The sequence below is a fragment of the Sesamum indicum genome, linkage group LG8, assembly GCF_026168435.1.
Source record: "Sesamum indicum cultivar Baizhima isolate 11 linkage group LG8, ASM2616843v1, whole genome shotgun sequence".
In the NCBI taxonomy this organism is placed as follows: Eukaryota; Viridiplantae; Streptophyta; class Magnoliopsida; order Lamiales; family Pedaliaceae; genus Sesamum; species Sesamum indicum.
Window position 1 is genome coordinate 28732202 of NC_142664.1, and position 25138 is coordinate 28757339.

Genomic DNA, 25138 nt, shown 5'->3' on the forward strand with positions numbered 1-25138 from the left:
TATATTTAAAATTATGTTAAATTTTAGAAGATGTGACTGTAATTTACCCATATTCGTTATATGATTATTGATGAGTGGTTGAGATTACGTATGAAAGTTCTTATTCCAATATTTCTCCAAGAAAATAAATGCAGGTATGTAGGTAATTTACAATTTATTTGTTATTTGCTCCAAGGTGAAGAAAATATAATTAATTGGAACATTGAAGAATTACAGGTCGGTGACTCCCACCATAACTGGGGGTTCCTTCCATATCCTTCTAAGTTTTTGGGTGTTTCCCTTGCACGATCTTATCAACAATTGGCTCAACCATTCTTTCCAGCTCTTCCAAATCTTGCTTCACGTCACCAACCTGTTACCCATTAATACAATTAGAACAGCCACTGTAAAAATTGAACTTGCATAGACCATGTTTTCTCCTAGATTAATAGATCATATATATATATATATATACCTTTTCGATTATATTTTCAATGAGTTGGGCATCATGGGAAGCTACGTTGGATACATGTTCCATCACCTGAGCTGCTTCCTTGAGTTTACTCTTGTCTGGAAGCTGATTTGCCACCTCCGTCAGCGCCTTGTCCGCGGTGGTCGCCACCTTTTCCACCACTTGTGCCACTGCCTCCACCTCCTCCGCCACTTTTGCCGCCTCTCCTGGCATTCAAATTCAAATTCAAGACTTTCTACGCACAACATGCATGTATTATATGAAATGCCAAATGGAACTTTCATTCACAATAAGATTCCATCTATTACATTATGATACGGATGACAAACTATCTTCTTTATTACCTTCCAATGTCAGCAAGTAGTCCCATTTGTTCTTCCAAAATGGCATCAGCAATGATACAACAGACCCCAAAAGCCATTTCACCCTGAGCAAAACAACATCATTTTTATTAATTCCGACAATGATGTCATAATTTTTGACAAATCAATGATATTTCCAATACCAATTAATTGTCTGTTAACGTTGTTTATATAATTATATATATGCTATTCATCAGAAACTACTAGGTCAGATATTTGCTTTATTGTGCAAGAATCAATGTGTACCAATTAGAGAAGCCAAATTTGGGAGGAGCTGGTAATGGTGGTTGATCACTACTACTTTCATCCTTTTCCCTTCAAGAATTACAATTAAAACAAAGTGAGTATATAGTATTAAAAATAAAAGAAAAACCTCAATAATGCACTAATTATATGCATGAAATAGACCTACATTCCCAACTGGGGTTGGCTATACGCCCTGGAGTCTGCGCTTATGAACCTTAGCCCTTGATCCGCAGAACCTTCACCTCCCGGCTTATACGGTGGCAGATCGCGGTGGTGGAACTGGCGGCACCGCCACGAGCTGCCACTCATACCTCTGTAGCGGTACAGCAGCTTGACCAAAGTTTGGAATTTGTACCAGGATGATGGGTTTCTTGCAGCCATGCGCTGAACAAGTATTATTTCGTTCTCCGATTTTCAAAAGTCTGTTCCATGTACGTAGTGGTTTTATAACAAGTAGCAAGAAGTTTTGACACACACGTCTGAGGATGACTGAAGCCAATTCTACCTTTGCAATTACGCTAATAAAACGTTTGCATTGCTAGAATGAGCTGATGAAATGCCTGTAGAGGACCCTAACACGGCAAGAAATGATGTGGCGGAGTCTAATTGGTCACACTTTAAGCCAAAGATTATGGTTTATTTGGCCTAACGAAAAAGCTAGAAGAAGTCACCTGTTTCTTGCAAGTTTAAGCTTCAAAATGTGCCGCCTTCTTTCTTTTATTCACTTTTGTTTTATGAATTTCGGTGGAGGTTTAATTGCGGATTGAATTTTCTGTTGTAAATTATATTTCATGATTCATCTTTTACTTTATTTAATGTACACACTCATATGTCTAAGAGGACATCATATTTGATTTAGAAAAAGAGTTTATGTTGGAAGTAAACCCCTTCACTAGAGAATCCAGCAAAAAAGATTCCTAACTTAACTATTACAAGGAATCGTGAGTTATAAAACCCCAAATATTACAAACTAATATACAGAAATATAAACAGATTTTAAACAAAAAATATATATTTTACAAATCTAATAAATAATATAACAAAAACAAAAAAAGGGGGGTTTGGCTCAGAGAGCCAGATCCGAAGAGAAAAAGCCGACGGCCACAAAGACGGGCAACTTCTCACGGTTGCTTAGTATCCAAACAACGACAATAAAAAAACCCAGGCCACACAGACTCACTTGAAACCACAAAAGTTTTCCACACAAAAAATGATTCACAAAGAACGTTTCAAACGGAGCAGAAGAAGGAGAATGATAAAGAGATTTCTAAATGGTTACTCAAAGACCAGAAGCCATGGGAGGCTTTTACAGAGGCACAAAATTGAAGACAAAGGGAGAGAGAGGCTGCGGATATGAAAATCGATGGAGAAGAGAAGTCAGAGAGAGAGAGAGAGGAGAAGTCAAAGACAGAGAGAATAGGCCAGAGAGAAATGTTGTGGAAGAAATGAGGAGACAGAATGAATTAGAATTAGGATTTTAAGGTATAAGTATAATACAAGTGGGTCGGATCTGTGGGTTGGGTGTGGAGAGTGGGATGAGCCTTCCAAGTGTGAGGCTTTGCAGCAATGGGCTGGGCCTACCAATAAGGTTATGAGTCATTTTGCTCAATATTTTATAACGTAGTATATGTGTATATTGAATGAAATAGGAGATGGAATCCAATTTACAGTAAAAAAATTCACTCTTCTTTAAACATTCTATAATAATTAGACTCTTGGAAGGAGTTTTGGGTGAACTAAATGGATTTAACTTTTAAGAACAAGTTTGGGTTTTAAGTTTATGAGCATTATTAATGTACTTTGAGTTGATATAAAGCTATGATGAACTTAATGCAAACTATATAGGCCTTTATTTAGTCTGACTGAGTTTGAAATCATCTTTAATTTGACCCAATTTTTATTTATTTTGTTTTCAACTGGCCCATGATTCGAGTAGGCGGGTCGACATTAATTGGGATTTTGGTGTGATTAACATTCGAGCCAAATGGCTTGAATTTTGTTCCTCATATTTAGCTTTGGCCAATTTCCTCTTATTTACACCTCTTAATTGATCAAATAACCAGGCATACCAAAGTGCAGAACTTATGACATGTCAGTAGCTTTTTGTCTAAAATGATGCATCATTAATCAGTGTTCTTTTTCCTGTCTTCCATTGTTGTTGGGTAAGCGGACCGCCTCTCTTACATCAAACGGCGAGTCTCCGACTGAGAAGGTTTCACCGCTTAGGCGCAAAATTTCGGATATACATTATAAAAGTAAAAGAAGAAAATTGATTTTACTGTTGAAAGTTCTGCTTGTACTTATTAAATTCTGCTCGTACTTATCATTTTGTTCTCAGTATTTGTGTTTTTATTAATATTCCAGTATTTAATTTTTGTTGAGTCTGTTGCCAACTAGAGTTCAAAGTGAGTTAGTTTTCTTTTTTAGCTAAAACTAGTTTTCTTTTTTAGCTAGAATTCTATTCTTTATATATAGTTTCACACTTCTGTAATTTTAGAACGAGAGAGTTTAGATAAATAAAGTACTTGAGTTTTTATATGAATAAAGCCTAATTTTTCTTTTTCTAATTTATTGCCATGAATATACTCTATTCCCCCCACTTGAAATTTTAACATTGACGAGCTATCTTCTCTGGGTTTAGGGGCAGAGTAGGGTAGGGAAAGGTGGTGCTTGAAGCTGATCATGGTAAGTGTTTTTTTAAACGGTAATTACATACCTGATTATATCAATATCTCAATATTATCAAACAATACATAAATTTAATTAATAAATCAATACAATTAAAAAATAAATAAGTAATAATAATTCACAATAAAGTGAAACAATTAACCACACATCTGGTGAGACTTAGACCCATAACCTTGAATTTATTTATGGTACCTCACCTTTAAATACTAGACTAGACATTATTGGTGGTTCATGAAAAGTTCTGATCCTGTCAAAACAAGGAGGTCTAAATATAAGACAATATGAGATGAATTTTGAGTCGATACTAGGAGTTGGCGGGGGCCAAACCTTCTCCAAACCTTCCCAGATTTCAAGTTTAACAATTTGCTATGAAAAAATATTTATAGTTCGAGTTTTGAAGGAATACAATCTGTTTAGTTGAAAGAATCGGACAACCAAAGCTTAGGTAGGCTTTTCCATCAAGTGCTAACTCTTGTAATTGATTGAGCTCAAGTGCTACAACAAAATGTCGTTCTTGACAACAACATTCTCGAGTTTTTATATCCTTAAAACGTGCGAACCACAATAATCAAAATAAAGTGAAAATAAATAATCGACAAATTATACATCAGCAAGTGATGGACCTTCATTATTGTCACTTAATTGATAAATTTTTCTATGCAGAATTCTGCTAATGACAATCATTAGCACCAATATGAAATATGCCCGATATTTGATAATAGCTCAAAATCTGTAGTGCTTTAATTATTTTTAATCTTGTTTTTCATCAAACAAATATAAATAAACAAGGTTCATTATAAAACATATTCATCTCACTAGACTACTTTTACAACCCATACGAAAAAAAAAAAAATGGTCACAACTCATATTTGTTAATTAAAAAAATTAAAAAACAGTAATTCCACAGTTACTGATCTGAATGGTATCAAATTAATATATTTTTTAAAAATTATATTTCATTATTAATACAAGTTGATTTGCAGCTCATTGTAGAAGACTTTGATTTATGATCCTCATCTTCATTTTGAGATCCTGGTTTTGGTCCCACTCCCCAGGAAAACCAATCCAAGGAAAATCACAACTGTAGAGGAACCAAAGCCGTGAGTCTAGTACGAACTTCTTGTCCAATTGGTCGTGTATGAAACCTTTCCTAACAAAACCAATGAATGTGTGAAAACAAACATGGTTTCTTCTTGTTGACCAAACCACACCTGCCCTCGGGCCCCGACCTTAACTACAGCCATTCATTAAAAATTCGTACTCGTCCTGGAACTTAATATATTTCTCACCAATATTTGTCTTCCTATTATTACTACAATTAATGTTGCTACAGAATTCGCCAAATCCAAATGTTCCGTGAGGGTTCAGTGTGTTTGATCCACACGGGAAAAAGAATTCCTACCCATTTCAACACCAGGGTGTACGTTTCTAAGATGTTATTAATTAACAAACGCTGGTAATAAATAATTAGTTTTCGTCTTACGAAGCAAATATTTTCTGGATGATAAAAATGAAAGAAAGAACCAAAACAAGAAAGTAATGTGTTGCAGTTACGAATTAAACTTCAAGCTGATGTAAAATCATTTTCTTGATAGTGACTGGAGTTTTAGGTTCTATCTATTATTCAACACCAACCACGACCAAATTATGGCCGGGCCGGGTTGTGGAGGCCCAGTCCTAGCCCGAAACTGTCAGCCGCCAAGGATTTTAAGACCTCACATACAAGTCAACAGGAAAATTTGCAAAGGAGGAAAAAAACATCCAACCCTCGGCGCCTCTTCATTATCGTCAAGAAGAATTGGCTGGTTCTTCCACAATAAAGAAAACCTGAATGAGTCTCTCTATCTCTCTCTGCAAGAAAACCAATTTCACTCTCTTCTGATGGCCTTTCATCACAGAAAGCTGCTGAATGAATCTGTGTTCGATACAGTTATAGATAAATTTTGTCAACCATATTGTGATGGCATAACGAAGCCCGAAGGCGTCTGCCCGGTTACGTGTATAGATTTGTGCTTTCCTGCTTGTAGCATGCCGCTCTTGCAAATCCCACCACCGCCTCCTCCTGTTCCTCCTCCGCCTCCGCCTCCGTCGCCTCCCTTCAGCGAGAGTCCACTGGGCAAATCTCAGATGCTTTCTCTTCCCCTGACCATCTCCCTTGCCGTCCTAGCCACCGCTTTTTTTTTCTTTACTTGCTACACCATCTACAAGTTCTATTCCAACTGGTACGGTTCGAGGAGGAGGCCCCCACGACGGGGCCAGCCCGGAGAAGAACAGGGTCGTGATGATTTTCTTGATGAAGATCACGGGCCCGTGATTGACCACCCAATTTGGTACATAAGAACCATCGGGCTTCAGCCATCAGTCATCAGCGCCATCACAGTGGTTAATTACAAGAAGGGAGATGGGCTTATCGAAGGCAGGGATTGCTCAATTTGTTTGAATGAATTTCAAGATGATGAGACTCTTAGGTTGTTGCCTAAGTGCAATCACGCTTTTCACATACCCTGTATTGATACTTGGCTCAGATCACACACCAACTGCCCCATGTGTCGGGCCGGAATTGTGAACAACGCAGCAGCGCTGCCGTCAGAAGAGCTTGTTGTTCAGAATTCGGGCCTGGTGGAGGAAGCCGGAGTGCGAGTATCAGGGAGTGACAGGGAAATCAGAAGGGATCAAGAAAATGAGGCTTCTGAGTTGAGAATTGGGATTGAAGACCACGGTAGTGCATCTCTTGCTGAAACCGGGCTCAAGATGAACGAAAATCTTGGAGAAGACGAAGGTAACAGAGATAGACAAGGCTTAGATGGGGTACAACCTATGAGAAGATCAGTGTCGGTGGATTCTTTATCTGCATCTATGATCAGTGCTGCCGTAGCCAATGCTTTTTCAGGACAACCCAACAGCAATTCAGGTAAGCAAATCGTTGAACTGAAAGAGCCAACTGTCGGAGTAATTGCAAAGAGAGCTGGATTCAATCAAAGCTTGTTAAGATTAGTCGGGAGCCCTTCTATTGGAAGGTCCACGCAAACAGGGGATTCTTCTTTGAAGAGATCACTTTCATGTAGCGCAAAGTTGCTTCTATCAAGGGATAGCAGCAGGCATCGAAACTCAGTTGTTCCTGAGTAATCTTCAGGTACATACAACCTTGATTTCTGGAGAACTCTCAACAAGATGAGTTTTTCAGGCCCGAATAAATAGCGTAAAGATAAGTGTGTAAGAGAATTGGGAATGCCTAATTGAAGAATAGGCCTCTTCCGAGATTATCTGAGTGTCATAGGTGAAGTTGCCTGGTGATCAATCAGCAAGAAAATGTAAGTAAAAGTTTTGGAATTGTTCTTATAAAATGGCAAAAAGAGGAATCTTTGTGTATGATTTTCACAGTATTTGATTCGCAAACCGGGCTGTATCTGTTGGCGACTATACTCACATTATTTTCTTAACAGACATTATGGGATCACCAGAAACAGCAAAACATGAACATGTGCTTGTTCCTCTGCCTTGTCCTAAACTTTACATATTATCATCCTTTTCAGCAATCACACACGTTTTGAATTGGATTCTTATAATCAACACATTGACAGACGGGAAAATTAACATTGCAGGATCTGATAATTCTTTTGCCTCCATTGCAAGAACAAGAACAGATAGGAGTTTAATTATAACTTCAGTTGAGTTACTAAAAACCTTTTTAGAGCAGATTCCTTGTCCGAAGGCAGAAAAAAACCCATTGGTTCCAAGTCGTGTCAAGTCTGTCTGTTATCGCAAAACTGTTATTTGTGTTCTCGGCTTGCACAATATAGCTGAAAAGATCCAATCCGCAGTCCAAGTTCAAGGTTGAGACAATGTTTTGAACGATGATCAGCGTAATCCCCCATGGATTCTTGAGCAAAATATGGCAGGATCCTTTGGTTTTGTTCAAAGAGATTAATATAATTTTCTGGACAGCTGAAAATCCTACTTCCTTGTTTTCTGCTTCCAGTAATTGACAACAGAATTATGCACATAGATCAAGAACCTAATTTTTTTTTTATTTATTTATAATAGGATTTCAATTAGTGAAACCTGGAAATGCTTTTTCTTGTGATCATACCAAGTTTTCCCTCTCATAACTGAAATTTTTTTAGGATTTTCTCCAGATAAATATAATTTTAGCCCTCAAATATAGACATACTTATGCCATTTTTGTTCTCAAATAATTTGAGACTGCAATTTTGGTTCTCAGAATTTTTGTTTTTTTGGCATTTTTAATCCTTCTACTAATAAAATCGTTAACTAATGTAAGATGTGTAGATATTTAGCGGAGTTGCAGTTCTTGATTCTTTCTAAGATTTTGACTCATAAATTATAGGTTTCCTTGTGATATTGAAAATGAGTAAATTGGCCCTTATAAAAATAAATAAATAACAATTTTTATCCTGTGCTTATTAAAACGAAGCAATTTACTTTCTTAGACAGGAAAATAATTACTTCATTTTAAAAGATACAGATGATAAAATTGATATCTTTTTGTTTGTAGGGAGGTAATTTATTGCATTTTGTCCTAATAAACCTATAGGATGATGATGACTTTCTAACTATTGCTGAAATAAAAGCATGAAATTATTTATTGGAGTGAATGCTTAACTTCACTTACTAATTTTAATATGCTTGCAAATGGGAATCGTAGATGACGACAATTACTGAGGTTTCATGAAATTAGATAAGTGGAATCCACCGACTGATCAGCTTCAATCTATTGCAGATACGTTCAACTCCTGTCGTATACCTACACCCCACATTCATTCAAGAATAGATAATCTCTCTCTCTCTCTCTCTCACACACACACACACGAAGATGGCAGAAACATCTCCTCAGCTCGGTCAGCACTCAGCCGCAAGCATTACATGCGTGAAAAAGCTTGCCGAATCACCTGATCTCGACTCCATCCCTTCGTACTATGCCTACTACACCAATCCCGCTGAAACCATGGCTTCAGACCCCCATGACTCAATCCCCATCATCGATCTCTCGCTTCTCTCCTCCGACAACCCCGACCATAGGTCCAAAGCCATCCACGACCTCGACAAAGCATGCGAAGAATGGGGTTTCTTCATGGTAATCTATCATCATCAGGAATACATAATTATAACACCAAAGTTGTCAAATTCCCAAAACTAAACATCATATTTCCTTTCCCTGTTACTATATATAGGTCGTCAATCATGGGATACCAGAACAGCTGATGAGGGATGTGATTGATGTTACTAACGAATTCTTCAATCTGCCGGAGGAAGAAAAGCCAGAATTCCAGCCTGAAAACGTCTTGGAACCAATCAGATACGGAACCAGCTTCAATACTGCGAAAGAGAAGGTGTTCTGGTGGAGAGATTTCTTGAAGGTTTGTGTTCATCCTGAGTTTCACTGTCCTCATAAACCTCAATCTCTCAAGTAAGTTCACAACTATGAAAATTCTTACATATTTTCTCATTATTAGTGATTTTTTACGGGTTTTCCGATCAAATAAATCAATTTTCTCGTTCAAAATCCCTTACGTAAATGACTCAGCAAGGTTAATAGATAAGCTATTTATTCTTCAGGTTGGATAATTACAGTTTTTCTCTTCATCTATTTAATTCCACCATATTTTGCTTCATCCACTGATTTCCAATCGACAAGTTACATATTTCTTCCGGCATCTTCTTCTGCTTGTGGTTTTCTTGATTCTATCCGTTTCTGGTATAATAATAATTCATTGCATTTAATAATTAATAATATTGCAATGGTTTGATATGTCCTTTCACGTTAACAATGACAACATTAATGCACTGGTAAGAACAAAAGGCCAGGTAAGGTCCACAAAAATCGTCAATTGTTGCTAAATTTCGATCCTCCATTATGAATAATTATTGGGGTTGTTTATTTTTATGCGTGGGATAAATGGTTGTCATGGTTCAACAGAATAAATTAATAATTTTTATTGAGTGTTACCCAATTAAATAATATGTGAGATGAAATCGGAATTACACTATATACCCTAAGATCAAGGGCAAAAGATAATTTTTGTCCCATAACTATAGGCCATTTTTGTTTTAGTCCCGTAAGTATCTAGGGTTTCAATTTGATCCCGTAAAATTGAAAAATTCGCAATTTCAGTCCAAATTTCGCCGGAAAATTTTGTGGGTCGCCGGAAAAAGTCACATGCGATGCATGTGACTTTTAAAATTGGGGGCTCGATCCTGATTGGCTGGAGAAGCTGATGTGGCGCATATGTGGAAATTAAAAAAAAAAAAAACGACTGACGTGGATTAAAAATCGCCCGCCAGTCGCCGCCACCTTCTCTCTTCAATTCCGCCGCCGTTACTTGGAATTTCTGGCCACCACATATACCATTCAATTCCCCATATCAAGGAGAACAAAACCCCTCAACCAATTTTGAGATCCCACCACGACAGCGACTGGGCTTTGAAATTGACCGCCGCGGACAATTCCTGTCGATTCGCCGGCGACAGGATCGCGGATTGGTACCATTGGATTCGTCTCCTCACTGCGGTTTTAATGGGACTAGTCTCATCCATTTTCATCAACTAGGTGCAAAGATCCATCGTTTTGAAGATCTCGGTCGTCGTCCGCTTTGACTGGACCTTCCGCCGGCGTATTCTCCTTCGTCTGAACGAACCACCTACTCGGAATACCATCGTTGAACGCCTCTCGTTCTGGCGAATCTTTTGAGACCAGTCCCATCAATTTTGGTCACCTCTGTGCAAAGATTTGACGAAAGCCATCCTCCGCCTTTGCTGACTGTCGCGAACTCGATTTTCGTCTTTTTTTTTTTTTAATTTCCACGTATGCGCCACATATGCGCCACATCAGCTTCTTCAGCCAATCAAGATCTAGCCCCCAATTTTAAAAGTCACATGCATCGCATGTGACTTTTTCCAGCAACCCACAAAATTTTCCGACGAAATTTGGACTGAAATTGCGAATTTTTCAGTTTTACGGGACCAAATTGAAACCCTAGATACTTACGGGACTAAAACAAAAATGACCTATAGTTGTGGGACGAAAATTGTCTTTTGCCCTAAAATCAAATAAGTAATTATCGATCTTCATCCAATGTTCGTACTTGACCTTATGAATGACTAGCGAAGTGCTATTTTTTATAGTAAATTATGAATAAGGGTGAATTGGAAGCTCAATCCATCCTTATCCGACATTATAAACAACCCTAACATGATATGATATATGAAACAACAAATTGCGGCAAACCCAAACCGTGACATGTTTCCCATAAGCCTGACTACTAAGAAAAATATATATAGCAGCACTAAACAAAGTCAAATATTATTTTGGGTAATTCAAATGAATGCAGAGAGGTGGTGATGGAATACTGCAAAAAAAGTCGACAAGTGGTGAGGAAATTGTTGAAAGGTGTTTCAGAAAGCCTGGGGATTGAAGAGAGCGAAATGGAGAAGTGTTTAGGGTTGGACTCTAGTTTACAGATATTCGCTGCGAACTTGTACCCACGTTGTCCAAATCCTGATGTCGCAGTGGGCGTAGCACCACATTCCGACCATGGACTTTTCACACTTCTCATACAGAATCAGGTTGCTGGCCTGCACATACAACATAAGGGCAAGTGGGTTCATGTCAATCCCCTTCCCAACTCTATTTTGGTTAATACTGCTGATCATCTCGAGGTAAATTCATTTTTTGTTTCTCCAGATTATGTAAGTTTAATATTTTAGTAAATTACATAAACGTTTCAGACTGAAGATTGAATATAGTATTGAAGAAAAGAAAATTAAATCTTCGAAAACTCTGTTTTGATAATTCTGCAATCAAATTTTATATTAGATGTTTGGTCTTTTTAAAAAAATAATCTTTTTATTTGTACTATCTATACCTTTATATAATTGAAAAGCATTATTTTGGTGTCTTCAATATTTATGGTATGTCATTTTTTAATTATTTTTCTCTCTCTTCAACTTTTCAATCTCCTCTCTTCTCAACCTCCCCATTCTTTTTCCTCCTCAGAATCTTTTCCCAATAATTTTCATAAGTTAAAATTAATTATTTATTTTACTTTTTCTCTACATTTAATTAAATAAATATTATTTAAACACGTTAAATGTGCTTCATTTATTAACAAAAATATATATGACTACAACATGTGTAGCGTAATCTTTTCAGAAAAAATCGATGATTTTTCTTTTGCCCCCAGATATTTAGCAACGGAAAGTACAAGAGTGTATTGCACAGAGCAGTGGTGAATAACATGAAGGCAAGGATTTCCATTGCCGTGGCCAACGGCCCATCAGCCGACACAGTTGTCTCCCCTGCACCACATCTTCTCAAAACCCAAGGCTGTAGGCCTGCATATGTTCCGATGAAGTACAAGGATTACCTGTTGACTCAACAGGGCAGCCAACTCAATGGGAAATCTATTTTGAGACGAGTTCAGATCTAAGACTAGTGCATTTCTCTTCCATCATGTCCCAGGGAATCGGTCGTGTATTTTGCTGTATAAATACTGATGTAACTGTATAGTATGTTTGGTTTCGTTTATACACATCGATGAAGATCAGTGTGGTCTTTAGAAAAATTCTTATCCAAACAAGTTTTAACCGAACCAAATAAATTACGCAAGTGTGATTCACTTGCTATGTGATTGCCACTTTTCTTAAATTGTATGTTGGGAAAATTTGGCCCAAACCAAAGGTGAAGGGCCCTCACTTCGGACGGCCAAATCACACTTGGCCCAGTGGGCCATTTACTCTCTTGACCCGACCCACTAAAGGTTCGACCCATTGATCCTACATACTTATACCTAATCCCGGTCTAACCCTAACTCATTTCTGCCTCTTCCTTCTCCCTCCCGAACCCCTGCTCTCTCTCGTCTCTTCGGGTTCTTCCCATAACCCCTGGAGTCCTGTGTAACCTCCCCTTCCCAACAATGGCCGTTACCCGGCCATTAATAGACAGCCCTTTTATATGGCTGGTCTGTTCTGGTTCGTGGGGATAAGCCGAATACCGAACTCTCTCTTCTCCTCTCTCTAATACTCTGATATAGCCTTTGTGGCATAAACCTCCGTGGTTATCTTAAAGCCTTTGTGGCATTCTCCTTTGTGGGTTGAAATAGAACCTTTGTGGTTCGGTTTGCCTGAGTGGCTTGTGTGATTTGAGCAACCAGTGAGGTGCTCAACCTTTGGCCTTGTGTAGGCCTTAGGTTTTACGGCTCCTGAGCCTTACAGTTGTCTATGACCCCGTTTACTGTTATCTTATTGTTTCCTGGTTTATTTCTGGTTTCTGTTTTGCTATTCCTTAGATTACTTGTAATTTGTTATAGGAAAGCCTGTAATATTAAGTTATTGTAATTTCTGTAACTGTGTAACGAGTTGTAAGTAAGTCGGAGATCGGTCCACTCCTTACAGTGGTATCAGAGCACCAGGGTGTGTCTCTGGCTTGAAAAGCCAAAATGGTAAACTCGCTTCAACTCTTAAACTCCTTTAAATATCGGTCCCAGTTCCCGACCCCTTACTGCTAACCTCCCTTGGCCGGGCTCGTGAAGCCGTCGGGTATTTAGTGGAGGCGTAGTCAAGGTCCCAGTAATATTATCTGTATATTTATTTTCTGCAGTTTTTTGAAATATTCTGTGTTTGGGAATTTGCTGCTGTTTAAAAATCTCTTTCTGTTACTTAAACTGTGAATTTCTGTGACATTACTGTGAAACTTGCTGAAAATGTCTGGTTATAATCTACAACCGTTTGATGGAAAAACTGATTTTTCTATATGGCAACAAAAAATGAAAGGCATCTTAATACAGCAGAAAGTTTTTAAGGCTATTGAAGGAAAATATTCTGAAACTATTTTTGAGGAAAAACGGCTTGAAAATGATGAGTATGCTTACAGTTCCATTATCTTAAACTTATCTGATTCTGTAATAAGGAAAGTTGGAAAACAGAATTCGGCTAAAGAACTTTGGAATAAACTTGAGGAACTCTTTACTGAAACTTCACTTCCTAGCAAACTTTTTCTGTTAGAAAAATTTTTTAGGTATAAACTTGATATTTCTAAAAATATTGAAGAAAATATTGATGAATTTACTAAATTAGTTCAGGACATTAAATTAACTGGAGATAAAAACATAGATGATTATACACCTATTGTTTTATTAAATGCTATACCTGAGTCTTATAGTGATGTTAAGGCAGCGATAAAATATGGCCGTGATAATGTGACTCTAGAAACTGTCATTAGTGGTTTAAAATCAAAAGAAATGGATTTAAAAACAAATACTCCTAGTACTAGTAATAATGAAGTAAACTTTGTAAGGGGAAGAGCTAAGTCTAGGAGTAATAATGATAATAATAATAAAAATCACAGATTTAAAAGACACAGTAAAAGCCGTAGCAGAAGTAGGGGAAGAAGTCCATCTAGGAATAAGTACCAGAATAATAAGAGGACAGATGATAAAAACACTAAAAAGGATTATAAGTGTTATAATTGTGGGGGTAGAGGTCATTTTATAAAAGATTGTAAGAAACCAAAGAAGAATAACCAAAATGACTCTGCAAATGTTTCTGAAGAAACCTCTGATGAAGTTTATATGATTTCTGAAACTAACCTTGTTAATAATTCCAATAAGTTTGAGTGGCTTGTAGATTCAGGGTGTACCTTTCATATGACTCCCTATAAAGATATTCTGATGAATTTTAAAACAGAGAAATTAGGATCTGTTTCTATGGCAAATCAAAAACTTTGTAATGTTCTTGGTTTTGGGGATATTTTTCTGAAATTTGAAAATGGTTCTAAACTTACCCTTCGAGGTGTTAGATATGTACCAGACCTTGCCCATAACTTATTATCATGTTCAGCCCTTGAAGAGGATGGGTTGGAAGGGAAATGGGGTAAGGGGGTAATGAAAATCACCAAGGGGTCCTTAACCATTTTTAAAGCAGAAAAGAATAGAAATCTCTATCTTTGCAAAGTACAATATGATTTATTCTCTGGAAATGTGACTGAAAATACAAAGTCTGATTTATGGCATAAGAGATTAGGTCACATAAGTTTAAAAGGTCTTGAACTGCTGCATAAAAATGGTTTTCTGCATGATAAACCTGCCACTTTGAATTTCTGTGATGAATGCATTCTAGGAAAACAGCATAAAGTTAGTTTTCCTACTTCCTCATATCCTGTTCCCACATCTTTAAAATGCATTTTAGACTATGTGCATACAGACGTATGGGGTCCTGCAAACATTGATACACATGGTGGCAATAGGTACTTCTTGTCCATTATAGATAACTATTCTAGAAAAGTTTTTGTTTTTCTTATGAAACAAAAATCTGATGTTTTTGAGAAATTTCAGAACTGGAAAAACTTAGTTGAAAATCAAACTGGCTTCAAACTTAAAGCCTTGAGGACTGACAATGGATTAGAATTCTGCAATAAATAATTTTCTGAACTTTGTGATAAGTATGGCATTAAAAAACATAAAACTACACCTTATACCCCACAACAGAATGGTGTAGCAGAAAGAATGAATAGGACCTTGCTGAATAAAGTCAGGTGTCTTTTAATAAGTTCAGGATTACCTAAAACATTTTGGGGTGAAGCTTTATTAACTGCAGCATATTTGATAAATAGATCACCATCTGTGCCTTTGTCTGGAAACATTCCTGAAAAAGTATGGTCAAACTGTGATATTGATTTATCTTCTCTTCGCATTTTTGGATGTTCTGCTTTTTGCCTTGTAAATGGTGATAAATTAGATCCTAGGTCCCAAAAATGTGTATTTATTGGTTATCCAACAGGTGTTAAAGGTTATAGACTTTGGTTAAGAAACCAACCAGGTTTTAAAGTAGTGATAAGTAGAGATGTAATTTTCAAAGAATCTGAAATGCCTTGTTTGAACACTACTTCTAAAACCACTGAAGATTATAACATTGAAAATACCTTCAATAAGGTGGAATCCAATGACCTAGATAACCAACAAGAGGAAGAAATAGAAAACAGAGAAGAAAATCAGGAAGTTCATAATGAGACAGAAACTGAAAACTCTGAAAACTCTTATCAACTAGTAAGAGATAGGGAACCGAGACATCGTAGAATTCCCACTAGATTTAGAGACTATCACTTAGCCTTAAATGCTGAAACTATTGAACCAGACTCTTATGAGGAAGCTTTAGAAAGTCCATATTCAAAAGAATGGTTATCTGCTATGCATGATGAACTTAAAGCTTTGAAAGAAAATAAAACATGGGTTTTAGTTCCTAAACCTGAAAATGTCTCTGTGATTGACTGCAAATGGGTTTTCAAAGTAAAAGAAGAAGATAACAACAAAAGGTTTAAAGCAAGACTAGTAGCTAAAGGCTTTACTCAAAAAGTAGGAATAGATTACACTGAAATTTTCTCACCTGTAGTTAAATTCACTACTGTAAGAATTCTGCTTGCCTTGGTTGCTCAATTTGATTGGGAACTTAAACAAATGGATGTGAAAACCGCCTTTCTGCATGGAAATCTTGATGAACAGATTTATATGTCTCAGCCTTATGGTTTTATTGATAAGAAAAATCCAAATCTTGTTTGTCTGCTTAAAAAATCCTTATATGGTCTAAAACAGTCACCTAGGCAATGGAACAAAAAGTTTGATCAATTTATGCATTCCTTAGAATTTAAAAACAGTGCATATGATCCTTGCCTGTACTATAAGTATGTCAATAATGTGCCTATTTTTCTTGTCCTATATGTAGATGACATGTTAATTGCTAGCTCAAGTCTAAGCATGATTAAAGAGGTACAGATAAATTTGTGCAAAACTTTTGAAATGAAGAACTTAGGAGATGCTAAAAGGATACTTGGAATGAACATTGAAAGAAATAGGTCTAATTCATCTATTTTCTTAAATCAAGCACCTTATGTTCAAAGTATTCTTGAAAAGTTTTCAATGTCAACTTCTAAACCTTCTCCTGTGCCTCTTGCTGCTCACTTCCAGTTAAGTAAGGATCAGTGTCCAAAAACTGATTCTGAAAAGGAAAAGATGAATAATGTGCCCTATTCTAATGCTATTGGCTCTGTCATGTACTTAATGGTTAGTACCCGACCTGATATTGCTTATTCTGTTAGTTGCTTGAGTAGGTATATGTCAAACCCTGGTTCCCCCCATTGGGAAGCCTTGAAATATCTTTTAAGATATCTTAATGGTACAAAGAATCTTGGTATACACTTTTCAAAAAGCCCTAATGGAGCTAAACTTGTTGGGTATGTAGATTCTAACTATGCAAATGATAGGGATAGCAGAAAATCTACCACTTCATACATTTTTACTTTATGTGATGCATGCATAAGCTGGAAGTCTCAGCTACAAAACATTGTGGCCCTCTCAACCACTGAGGCTGAATATATTGCCACTACTGAGGCAATAAAGGAAGCCATTTGGTTAAAGGGATTACTTTCAGAAATTGGTTTTCTAAAAGAAAAACTCACTGTTTTCTCTGACAGTCAGTCAAGCATCCAACTTTGCAAAAATCCAGTTTTTCATTATAGGACTAAGCATATAGATGTAAGATACCACTTCATTCGAGATGTGATAAATAAAAGTTTGATAAATCTTGAAAAAATAAAGTCTGCTGATAATCCTGCTGATATGGGCACTAAAAGCTTATCTTTGGAAAAGTTTAAAAACTGTCTTGATATACTTAATATCTGAACTGTTATTCTGTAACCAGTTTCTTTCTTGCAGGAACCATCCTTTAGGCAATGATGAAAGCCTGAAACCCACCATCTTGGTTTGGACCAAGGTGGAAATTGTTGGGAAAATTTGGCCCAAACCAAAGGTGAAGGGCCCTCACTTCGGACGGCCAAATCACACTTGGCCCAGTGGGCCATTTACTCTCTTGACCCGACCCACTAAAGGTTCGACCCATTGACCCTACATACTTATACCTAATCCCGGTCTAACCCTAACTCATTTCTGCCTCTTCCTTCTCCCTCCCGAACCCCTGCTCTCTCTCGTCTCTTCGGGTTCTTCCCATAACCCCTGGAGTCCTGTGTAACCTCCCCTTCCCAACAATGGCCGTTACCCGGCCATTAATAGACAGCCCTTTTATATGGCTGGTCTGTTCTGGTTCGTGGGGATAAGCCGAATACCGAACTCTCTCTTCTCCTCTCTCTAATACTCTGATATAGCCTTTGTGGCATAAACCTCCGTGGTTATCTTAAAGCCTTTGTGGCATTCTCCTTTGTGGGTTGAAATAGAACCTTTGTGGTTCGGTTTGCCTGAGTGGCTTGTGTGATTTGAGCAACCAGTGAGGTGCTCAACCTTTGGCCTTGTGTAGGCCTTGGGTTTTACGGCTCCTGAGCCTTACAGTTGTCTATGACCCCGTTTACTGTTATCTTATTGTTTCCTGATTTATTTCTGGTTTCTGTTTTGCTATTCCTTAGATTACTTGTAATTTGTTATAGGAAAGCCTGTAATATTAAGTTATTGTAATTTCTGTAACTGTGTAACGAGTTGTAAGTAAGTCGGAGATCGGTCCACTCCTTACATTGTACACCATTTTTAATAAGTATATTGCATTACTCGTATAATTAATTTAGATTTGATCAAATCGAATGTGAGTTATGTTGAGGAAGGAATTCGTGAATGGCATCCTGGTTAACTTGGCAGCAACATTGCAGCAGAATTGAAGCAGAACAGAGCAAGCTCCATTTCTGTGAAGAAGAAGCGTTCTTTGTGATTACGTTTTTTGATATAGCACTTTTATAAGTTATTGACTAGGCATTTGGTGCTTACGTGTACAACCAGTTAATTTGTTCAGGAGTTTGTTTATTTTCTGTTTTCTGTCATTTTTCTGTATTTAAACATTGGCTATGGCTGTTGCTTGGCCGAGAAATACAGAAATCATTTTTGCTCCTGAAATCAGTTTTGTACAGATCTTCACTCTCTTGATTTGCTATTTCAACAAGTTAGAATCTCCCATCATATTTATATTTATTTTTCGAATGATTGTAATTCCATTCAACAGATTTTGTCCACACAGTAACTCTTACCATATATATTTGCTAAACATCAACATCATAAGATGTCAAGAAATTTAGTGCAGTCGCGGTTCTATTCTAACTCATATAAACTATATCTAACTGTTGGAGAATTAGAAGTTATGCTGTGAACAAACATCTGTTGAAAATAAAATTCCGATGCTACTGTGGTGTAGATAGCGTAAACAATTCGATCCCTAAGATTAACACAATTATAACTCTCTAATACGCACACTCGTGGTACAAAGCTTGGAACAACGAACTAAAAGACACTCAGAAAAGAGGAGGAAGACGAGAGAAAGAGTATAGGAGTGCTTAGATGAGAAACAGTAGAGGAGAGCTCAAAATGAATCAGAAGTGAGGCATATTTAGAGGAGCCAGCTCGATTGGTTTTGAAAAATAAGCAACATGACTCTTATCAGCAAAAGCACGGCAAGTGAGGAAGATTTTCCACAACCTCCAAGACTTGGTCATCTTAAGAGTCCAAAAAACAAGAAGAATGAATGGTATCAATGTAATTTTCCCAAAAAAATATATAACCGCATGTTCCCACCCAGACCAAGACGAGACGGGCTGGCGTACATGTGTGGTAATTTTACCAAAATCCACTTACACACATTTCTCATTTCAAAGATAATAAGTTAGCTCAATATATATAGGAGAAAATGAGCTTATACTATCCATGTGGAACAAGAAAAATTACATTAGTCATTCCCAACAATAACTAAGCATGCAAATAAGATAGTTGACAGACAATTAGTGAGGTTTCGTGAAATTTAAAGAGAAGTGTAAATCTCCTAATCAAACTGCGTGTTTATAATTCTGACCACACAAAGGACAAAAGTAGCTATCACTACAGGACTTAGTTCGGAAGCAGAACAGCATTGTTGATAGGTTAAACGTCTCTTTTTTGGGATAAGTTAATTTTAAAAAAAAAATTTAAAATTACAAGCTGGATGCATTTAGACACATTATATTTATGTCCTCTCTAATAATTGCAAGACAAAGTAAAAATAACTTTATTTATATAAGTACGTTGCATTAAAATTCAGCCGACTTAGGAATTGAATATAAAACAATACACTATTACGCCCAAGAATTCTATTTTTAATTTTCCGCAACTCAGTGGAATTCCAATGTTTTCACGACAACACACATGAAGCAGTTGAAAGAGAAAAAAGAGTGGAAGACCATTTTATTTAGTCAAAAAGTTGTCGGGTGCATTGGTTGCACCTGACAGAAATGTCTAGTAATTTTTTAAAAAAACTAAGGGGCATATACGACATTGGAAATCATAGATTGAGGACAAATTAGGCAAACAAAAGAACTCAGCCTAGCGTCGGCCCATCCATAGATTGCAATCCGTATTGTGTTAGGCGGATTAAAATTAGCTCTCAATCCACAGTTGTACCAGGCTAGCAACCATATCACGGGCTCAACTAATAAAAACTAAATGGATCACAGGCCCAGATTGGTCGGCCAATTCAGCCTAATCAAATCTATTAAAGTTATTTTCAAATTTGGATACACCACACAATCCAGGAAAAGCTAATTAACTTGCAAGCCTCTCTCTCTCGCTCTCTCTTACACAGCACACATACACACGAAGATGGCAGAAACATCTCCTCAGCTCGGTCAGCACTCAGCCGCAAGCATTACATGCGTGAAAAAGCTTGCCGAATCACCTGATCTCGACTCCATCCCTTCGCACTACACCTACTACACTAATCCCGCTGAAACCATGGCTTCAGACCCCCATGACTCAATCCCCACCATCGATCTCTCGCTTCTCACCTCCGACAACCCCGACCATAGGTCCAAAGCCATCCACCACCTGGACAAAGCATGTGAAGAATGGGGTTTCTTCATGGTAATCTATCATCGTCAGGAATACATAATTATAACACCAAACTTGTCAAATTCCCAAAACTAAACATCATATTTCCTTTCCCTGTTGCTATATATAGATTGTCAATCATGGGATACCAGAACAGCTGATGAGGGATGTGATTGATGTTACTAACGAATTCTTCAATCTGCCGGAGGAAGAAAAGCCAGAATTCCAGCCTGAAAACGTCTTGGAACCAATCAGGTACGGAACCAGCTTCAATACTGCGAAAGAGAAGGTGTTCTGGTGGAGAGATTTCTTGAAGGTTTTTGTTCATCCTGAGTTTCACTGTCCTCATAAACCTCAATCTCTCAGGTAAGTTCACAGCTATGAAAATTCTTACATATTTTCTCCGGGTTTTTAAATAATGCTACTCAGAAGATATTCAGATGGATAATTACGGTTTGTTGCTGCATCTTATTTCCACCGTATTTACCTCTAGCTCATCCCACAAATTTTATTCTATTTTCTCTGATTTCCTGACATGCGGCAGATCATTTCCAGATATACCTTCGCTTGTTGATAAATGATTCTAATATCATCCTGAGATATATCTTGCCTTCTGCGCATGCAGCCATGCACAACCCTCTGAGGCCTAAACACACTTTAGACTGTCGACAAGTTGCATCTTTCCTCCGCCATCCTCTTCTGACTTATTGGCTTTCTATCCCTTTCTGATATAACAATAATTCATTGCAACGTTTTGATATGTATGACAACATTAATGGACCAGCTAAGAACAAAGGACAGGTAGGGTCTACAAAAATCGTCGGTTCTTGCTAATTCTTTTTTAATCTATATATGTATACAAGTCACATAAGTCGAGAGCGAGGATGGGAATGGGAGAAAGGCAAAAATCAAATTTCACAAATGCATGCAGGAGGGTCTTAGAGTGTCTATCATAAAAGAATTTTAAAATATATTATATGTAATAAAATTCTCGAAAGATAAAATATTTAAATAATTTAAGTAGATCTATAGTTAAACACAAAATACATTCCATAGAGTAATATATTAAGTAAAATTTGATATTTTTAAATAAAAAGAAGTGGTCCGATAGTTTGTAAAGCCCATGGTCCAATATGAAGAGAGCAATATTTAAATTGTATTTGTACTTATCTATGAATCCCAAATAAATAATTAATCGAAGATATTTTTACAAAATAATAAAGCGTGACTAGTAAATTTTAGGACGCCACCGTCACCCCAAAGTCGCAAGAGTGCTGCCACCAATAACGAACTATGTTATTAGGGGGTGATACATTTAATTCAAATATCGTTAGGAGAAAATTATAACATCAACAAAATTAACCAAATAATAAAAAGAAAAAAATAAACTCCAAATTAAATAAGTTACACATCAATCTTGTGTTGATTCTCGATAAATTTAGCACCTTTTAATGACGTCTAGACAAAATGTGCAATGTTTGTTTTTTTATTATAATCCTCAATTTTAAATTTAAGATCGAAGAGAACAAAATAGTGTTGCCTCTCCTATAGTTACATGATTAAAATTGCATTTTTCGCTCTTTATTCTCTATTTGGAATAATTCTTTACAATATAGTTGGTACAAGAATTACAAGTTTTTTGTAAACCTAAAAACCACGACTTTTTGGATCGACATTTTTTCTGTAATTAAGTCTGACTACTGACCTAATTAATTGATGTAGAGAGGTGGTAGTGGAATACTGCAGAAAAAGTAGAGAAGTTGTGAGGAAATTGTTGAAAGGTATTTCAGAAAGCCTGGGGATTGAAGAGAGCGAAATGGAGAAGTGTTTAGGGTTGGACTCTAGTTTACAGATATTCATTGCAAACTTGTACCCACGTTGCCCCAATCCTGATGTTGCTGTCGGCATAGCACAACATTCCGACCACGGCCTTTTCACACTTCTCATACAGAATCAGGTTGCTGGCCTGCACATACAGCATAAGGGCAACTGGGTTCATGTCAATCCTCTTCCCAACTCCATTTTGGTCAACACGGGTGACCATCTTGAGGTAAATTACATTTTATTTGTTTATGTAAGTTTAATTGTTTTAGGAAATTACATAAACGAATCTAAAGATTATATATATATAAATTACACCCATGACCGAATTCCTCAAATCGCACAAAAGTTGAAATCTAATTTAACTAAACTGACACCTTCACAATTAGTATCATGAACGTGTCACCCCTAATATATTGGATGAAAATTGAAATTTAACCCGCATTTGCTCAGAAAAATAATTTGTTTTAGGAAGTGTAGGTAAAAATTTCTCTTTTTAAAAAAGTGATTTGTCAAAAAAGTTGAAAGTTGTAACAGAATTAAAGTAGATAGTATTTGTAAAAAAAGTAAAAAATAAAAAAAATCTAAATTGGATAGTATTTGGAGAAAAATCACTTCTGAAATAAACTTAGGGAGTTTTTGCAAGCGCTTTTCAGCTTCTGGCTCCCTAAAAGCACTTTTCAAGTTTCTGGGATGCCCGTTTCTGCTTCTGAAACGACTAAAAAAAGCACTTTTAGACAAAAAACTAGAAGCACGTTGATGGGTGTTTTTAGCTGCTTTGATTTTTTTGTAAATAAATTCAAATTTACTTTTTACCCTTATTATAATAATCTAGTCAAGTTTACCATTTTTCAATTTATTTTTAAAATTGTATATTTAGAGTCAAATAATTTTAATTTTAACAATAACTAAATTTACACTTTCATATGTTTAATGTTTTAAGTTTTTTTTTTTATATATGTGCTATATCATCTAATTATATTATTTCATTCACATATTTTTATTTGATAAATTAATAAAATAATTATTTTTGGCAATCGTATAAGTTTAAATATTGTGTATGAATGAACAACTATATCACTTACTGGGAACATTATTAAATTAAATATATTTTTTATTATTTTTAAAACATAAATATGAAATACTAATCGAAATAAAAATTTATGATTTTTTGTGGAAAAATAATTATTCGTGACAAACAACAAGTGAAATAATAAGCAAAAGAACAGTATCTTTTTAACACATAGAAACAAAATAGTCTTTTATCAATTAAATATATTTTAGAAGTGATTTTTTCTCAAACACTATCTAATTTAGCTTTTATATGCATTTCACTTTTTCTACAAAGACTACCCACTTTTAATTCTACTACAACTTTCAACTTTTTTTTTTAGAAAAATCACTTATCTAAAATAGAAGATTTTGCAAAATCCTCCCTTAATTGATGAAAGACTGTATTGTTGCGATGTGATGAAAAAATATTATCTTTTTGCTTATTATTTCATTTGTTGTTTGTCACTATTAATTATTTTTTCATAAAAAAATTATAAATTTTATTTTGATTAGTATTTTCATATATTTTTCTAAAAATATATTATAAAAATATATAATTTAATAATGCCCTCATTAAGAAATATAATTATTGATTCATACACAATAATTCAACTTGGATGATTGCAAAAAATAATTAATTTATTAATTAATCAAATAATAACATATGAACAAAATAATCTAATTAAATGATATTAGCACATAAAATATAAAAAACTTAAAATATTAAATATGTGAAAGTGTAAATTTAACTATTATTAAAATTTAAATTATTTAAAAACTCCGATATCAATTTTAAATATATAATTTTAAGAATGAATTAAAAATAATAAAATTAAATTAAAATTATTATAATAAAGGTAAAGTAGTACAATAAAGTTGGATTTATTTAGAAAAAAAATCAAACCAGTTAAAAGCACCCTGCAATGTGCTTTTAGTTTTTGGCCTAAAAACGTTGTTTTTAATCGTTTTAGAAGTAGAAACTGATATTCCAAATACTTCAAAAATATGTTTTAAAACTAGAAATTTAAAAAAAAAAAAAAATTGAAACGTGCGCAAAAACTCCCTTAATATGTTTAAACCTCATGAAATGCCAAGGTAGGATCCCATTGATTGAATAAATATGTTGTCACGATACTACGTTTTTTTCAATTCCATAAGAAGAAATTCATATTAGATCCGTTTTTTTTCTTTTGTGGTGCGGTTCTCTCTTTTTTCTTCAGATATTCAGCAACGGCAAGTACAAGAGCGTATTGCACAGAGCAGTGGTGAATAAGATGAAGGCTAGGATTTCCATTGCGGTGGCAAACGGCCCATCAGCCGACACAGTTGTGTCCCCTCCACCACGCCTTCTCCAAACCCAAGGCTGTAGGCCTGCATATGTTCCGATGCAGTACAAGGATTACGTATTGGCTCAACAAAGCAACCAGCTCAAGGGGAAATCCATCTTGGAACGAGTTCAGATTCGAGACTAGTGTCGACTCTCTTCCGTCACGTTTGAGCTGTGCAATACTATGCCGTATAATTACTGTCGTTTTGGTAATTAGCAGTTGTCACTATATATTGCTGATATTTCTGAAACTGTTGTTCCGAGATCGCCCATGCATGGGGCTGTGCTTCATTTCAAGCTTCCTTGGCTTTATATATCTTTCCTCAAATTGTAA

At 36.0% G+C, this 25138-nt stretch overlaps 4 protein-coding genes across 4 annotated transcripts; 3 read left to right on the plus strand and 1 right to left on the minus strand.

Annotated features, from left to right (window-relative positions):
• Positions 1 to 176: 176 nt before the first annotated feature.
• LOC105169257 (uncharacterized) lies at positions 177 to 1554 on the minus strand. Its single transcript, XM_088884037.1, has 5 exons — positions 1226 to 1554; positions 1060 to 1128; positions 796 to 878; positions 455 to 657; positions 177 to 352 (listed from the first exon to the last, which is right to left on the minus strand). Exons 1-5 carry the CDS (start codon positions 1438 to 1440, stop codon positions 260 to 262), a joined length of 663 nt encoding a protein of 220 aa, XP_088740163.1. The 5' UTR covers positions 1441 to 1554; the 3' UTR covers positions 177 to 259.
• Positions 1555 to 5393: 3839 nt separating this feature from the next.
• On the plus strand, positions 5394 to 7116 carry LOC105169258 (uncharacterized). Its single transcript, XM_011089625.3, has one exon. The coding sequence runs from the start codon at positions 5395 to 5397 to the stop codon at positions 6871 to 6873; it is 1479 nt and encodes a 492-aa protein (XP_011087927.3). The 5' UTR covers position 5394; the 3' UTR covers positions 6874 to 7116.
• Positions 7117 to 8437: 1321 nt separating this feature from the next.
• On the plus strand, positions 8438 to 12412 carry LOC105169259 (2-oxoglutarate-dependent dioxygenase 19). The gene is made up of 4 exons (XM_011089626.3): positions 8438 to 8842; positions 8940 to 9175; positions 11097 to 11424; positions 11949 to 12412. The coding sequence occupies exons 1-4, from the start codon at positions 8582 to 8584 to the stop codon at positions 12192 to 12194; spliced, it is 1071 nt and encodes a 356-aa protein (XP_011087928.1). The 5' UTR covers positions 8438 to 8581; the 3' UTR covers positions 12195 to 12412.
• Positions 12413 to 20303: 7891 nt separating this feature from the next.
• LOC105169261 (2-oxoglutarate-dependent dioxygenase 19-like) lies at positions 20304 to 25138 on the plus strand. The gene is made up of 4 exons (XM_011089627.3): positions 20304 to 20636; positions 20734 to 20969; positions 22326 to 22653; positions 24698 to 25138. Exons 1-4 carry the CDS (start codon positions 20376 to 20378, stop codon positions 24947 to 24949), a joined length of 1077 nt encoding a protein of 358 aa, XP_011087929.1. The 5' UTR covers positions 20304 to 20375; the 3' UTR covers positions 24950 to 25138.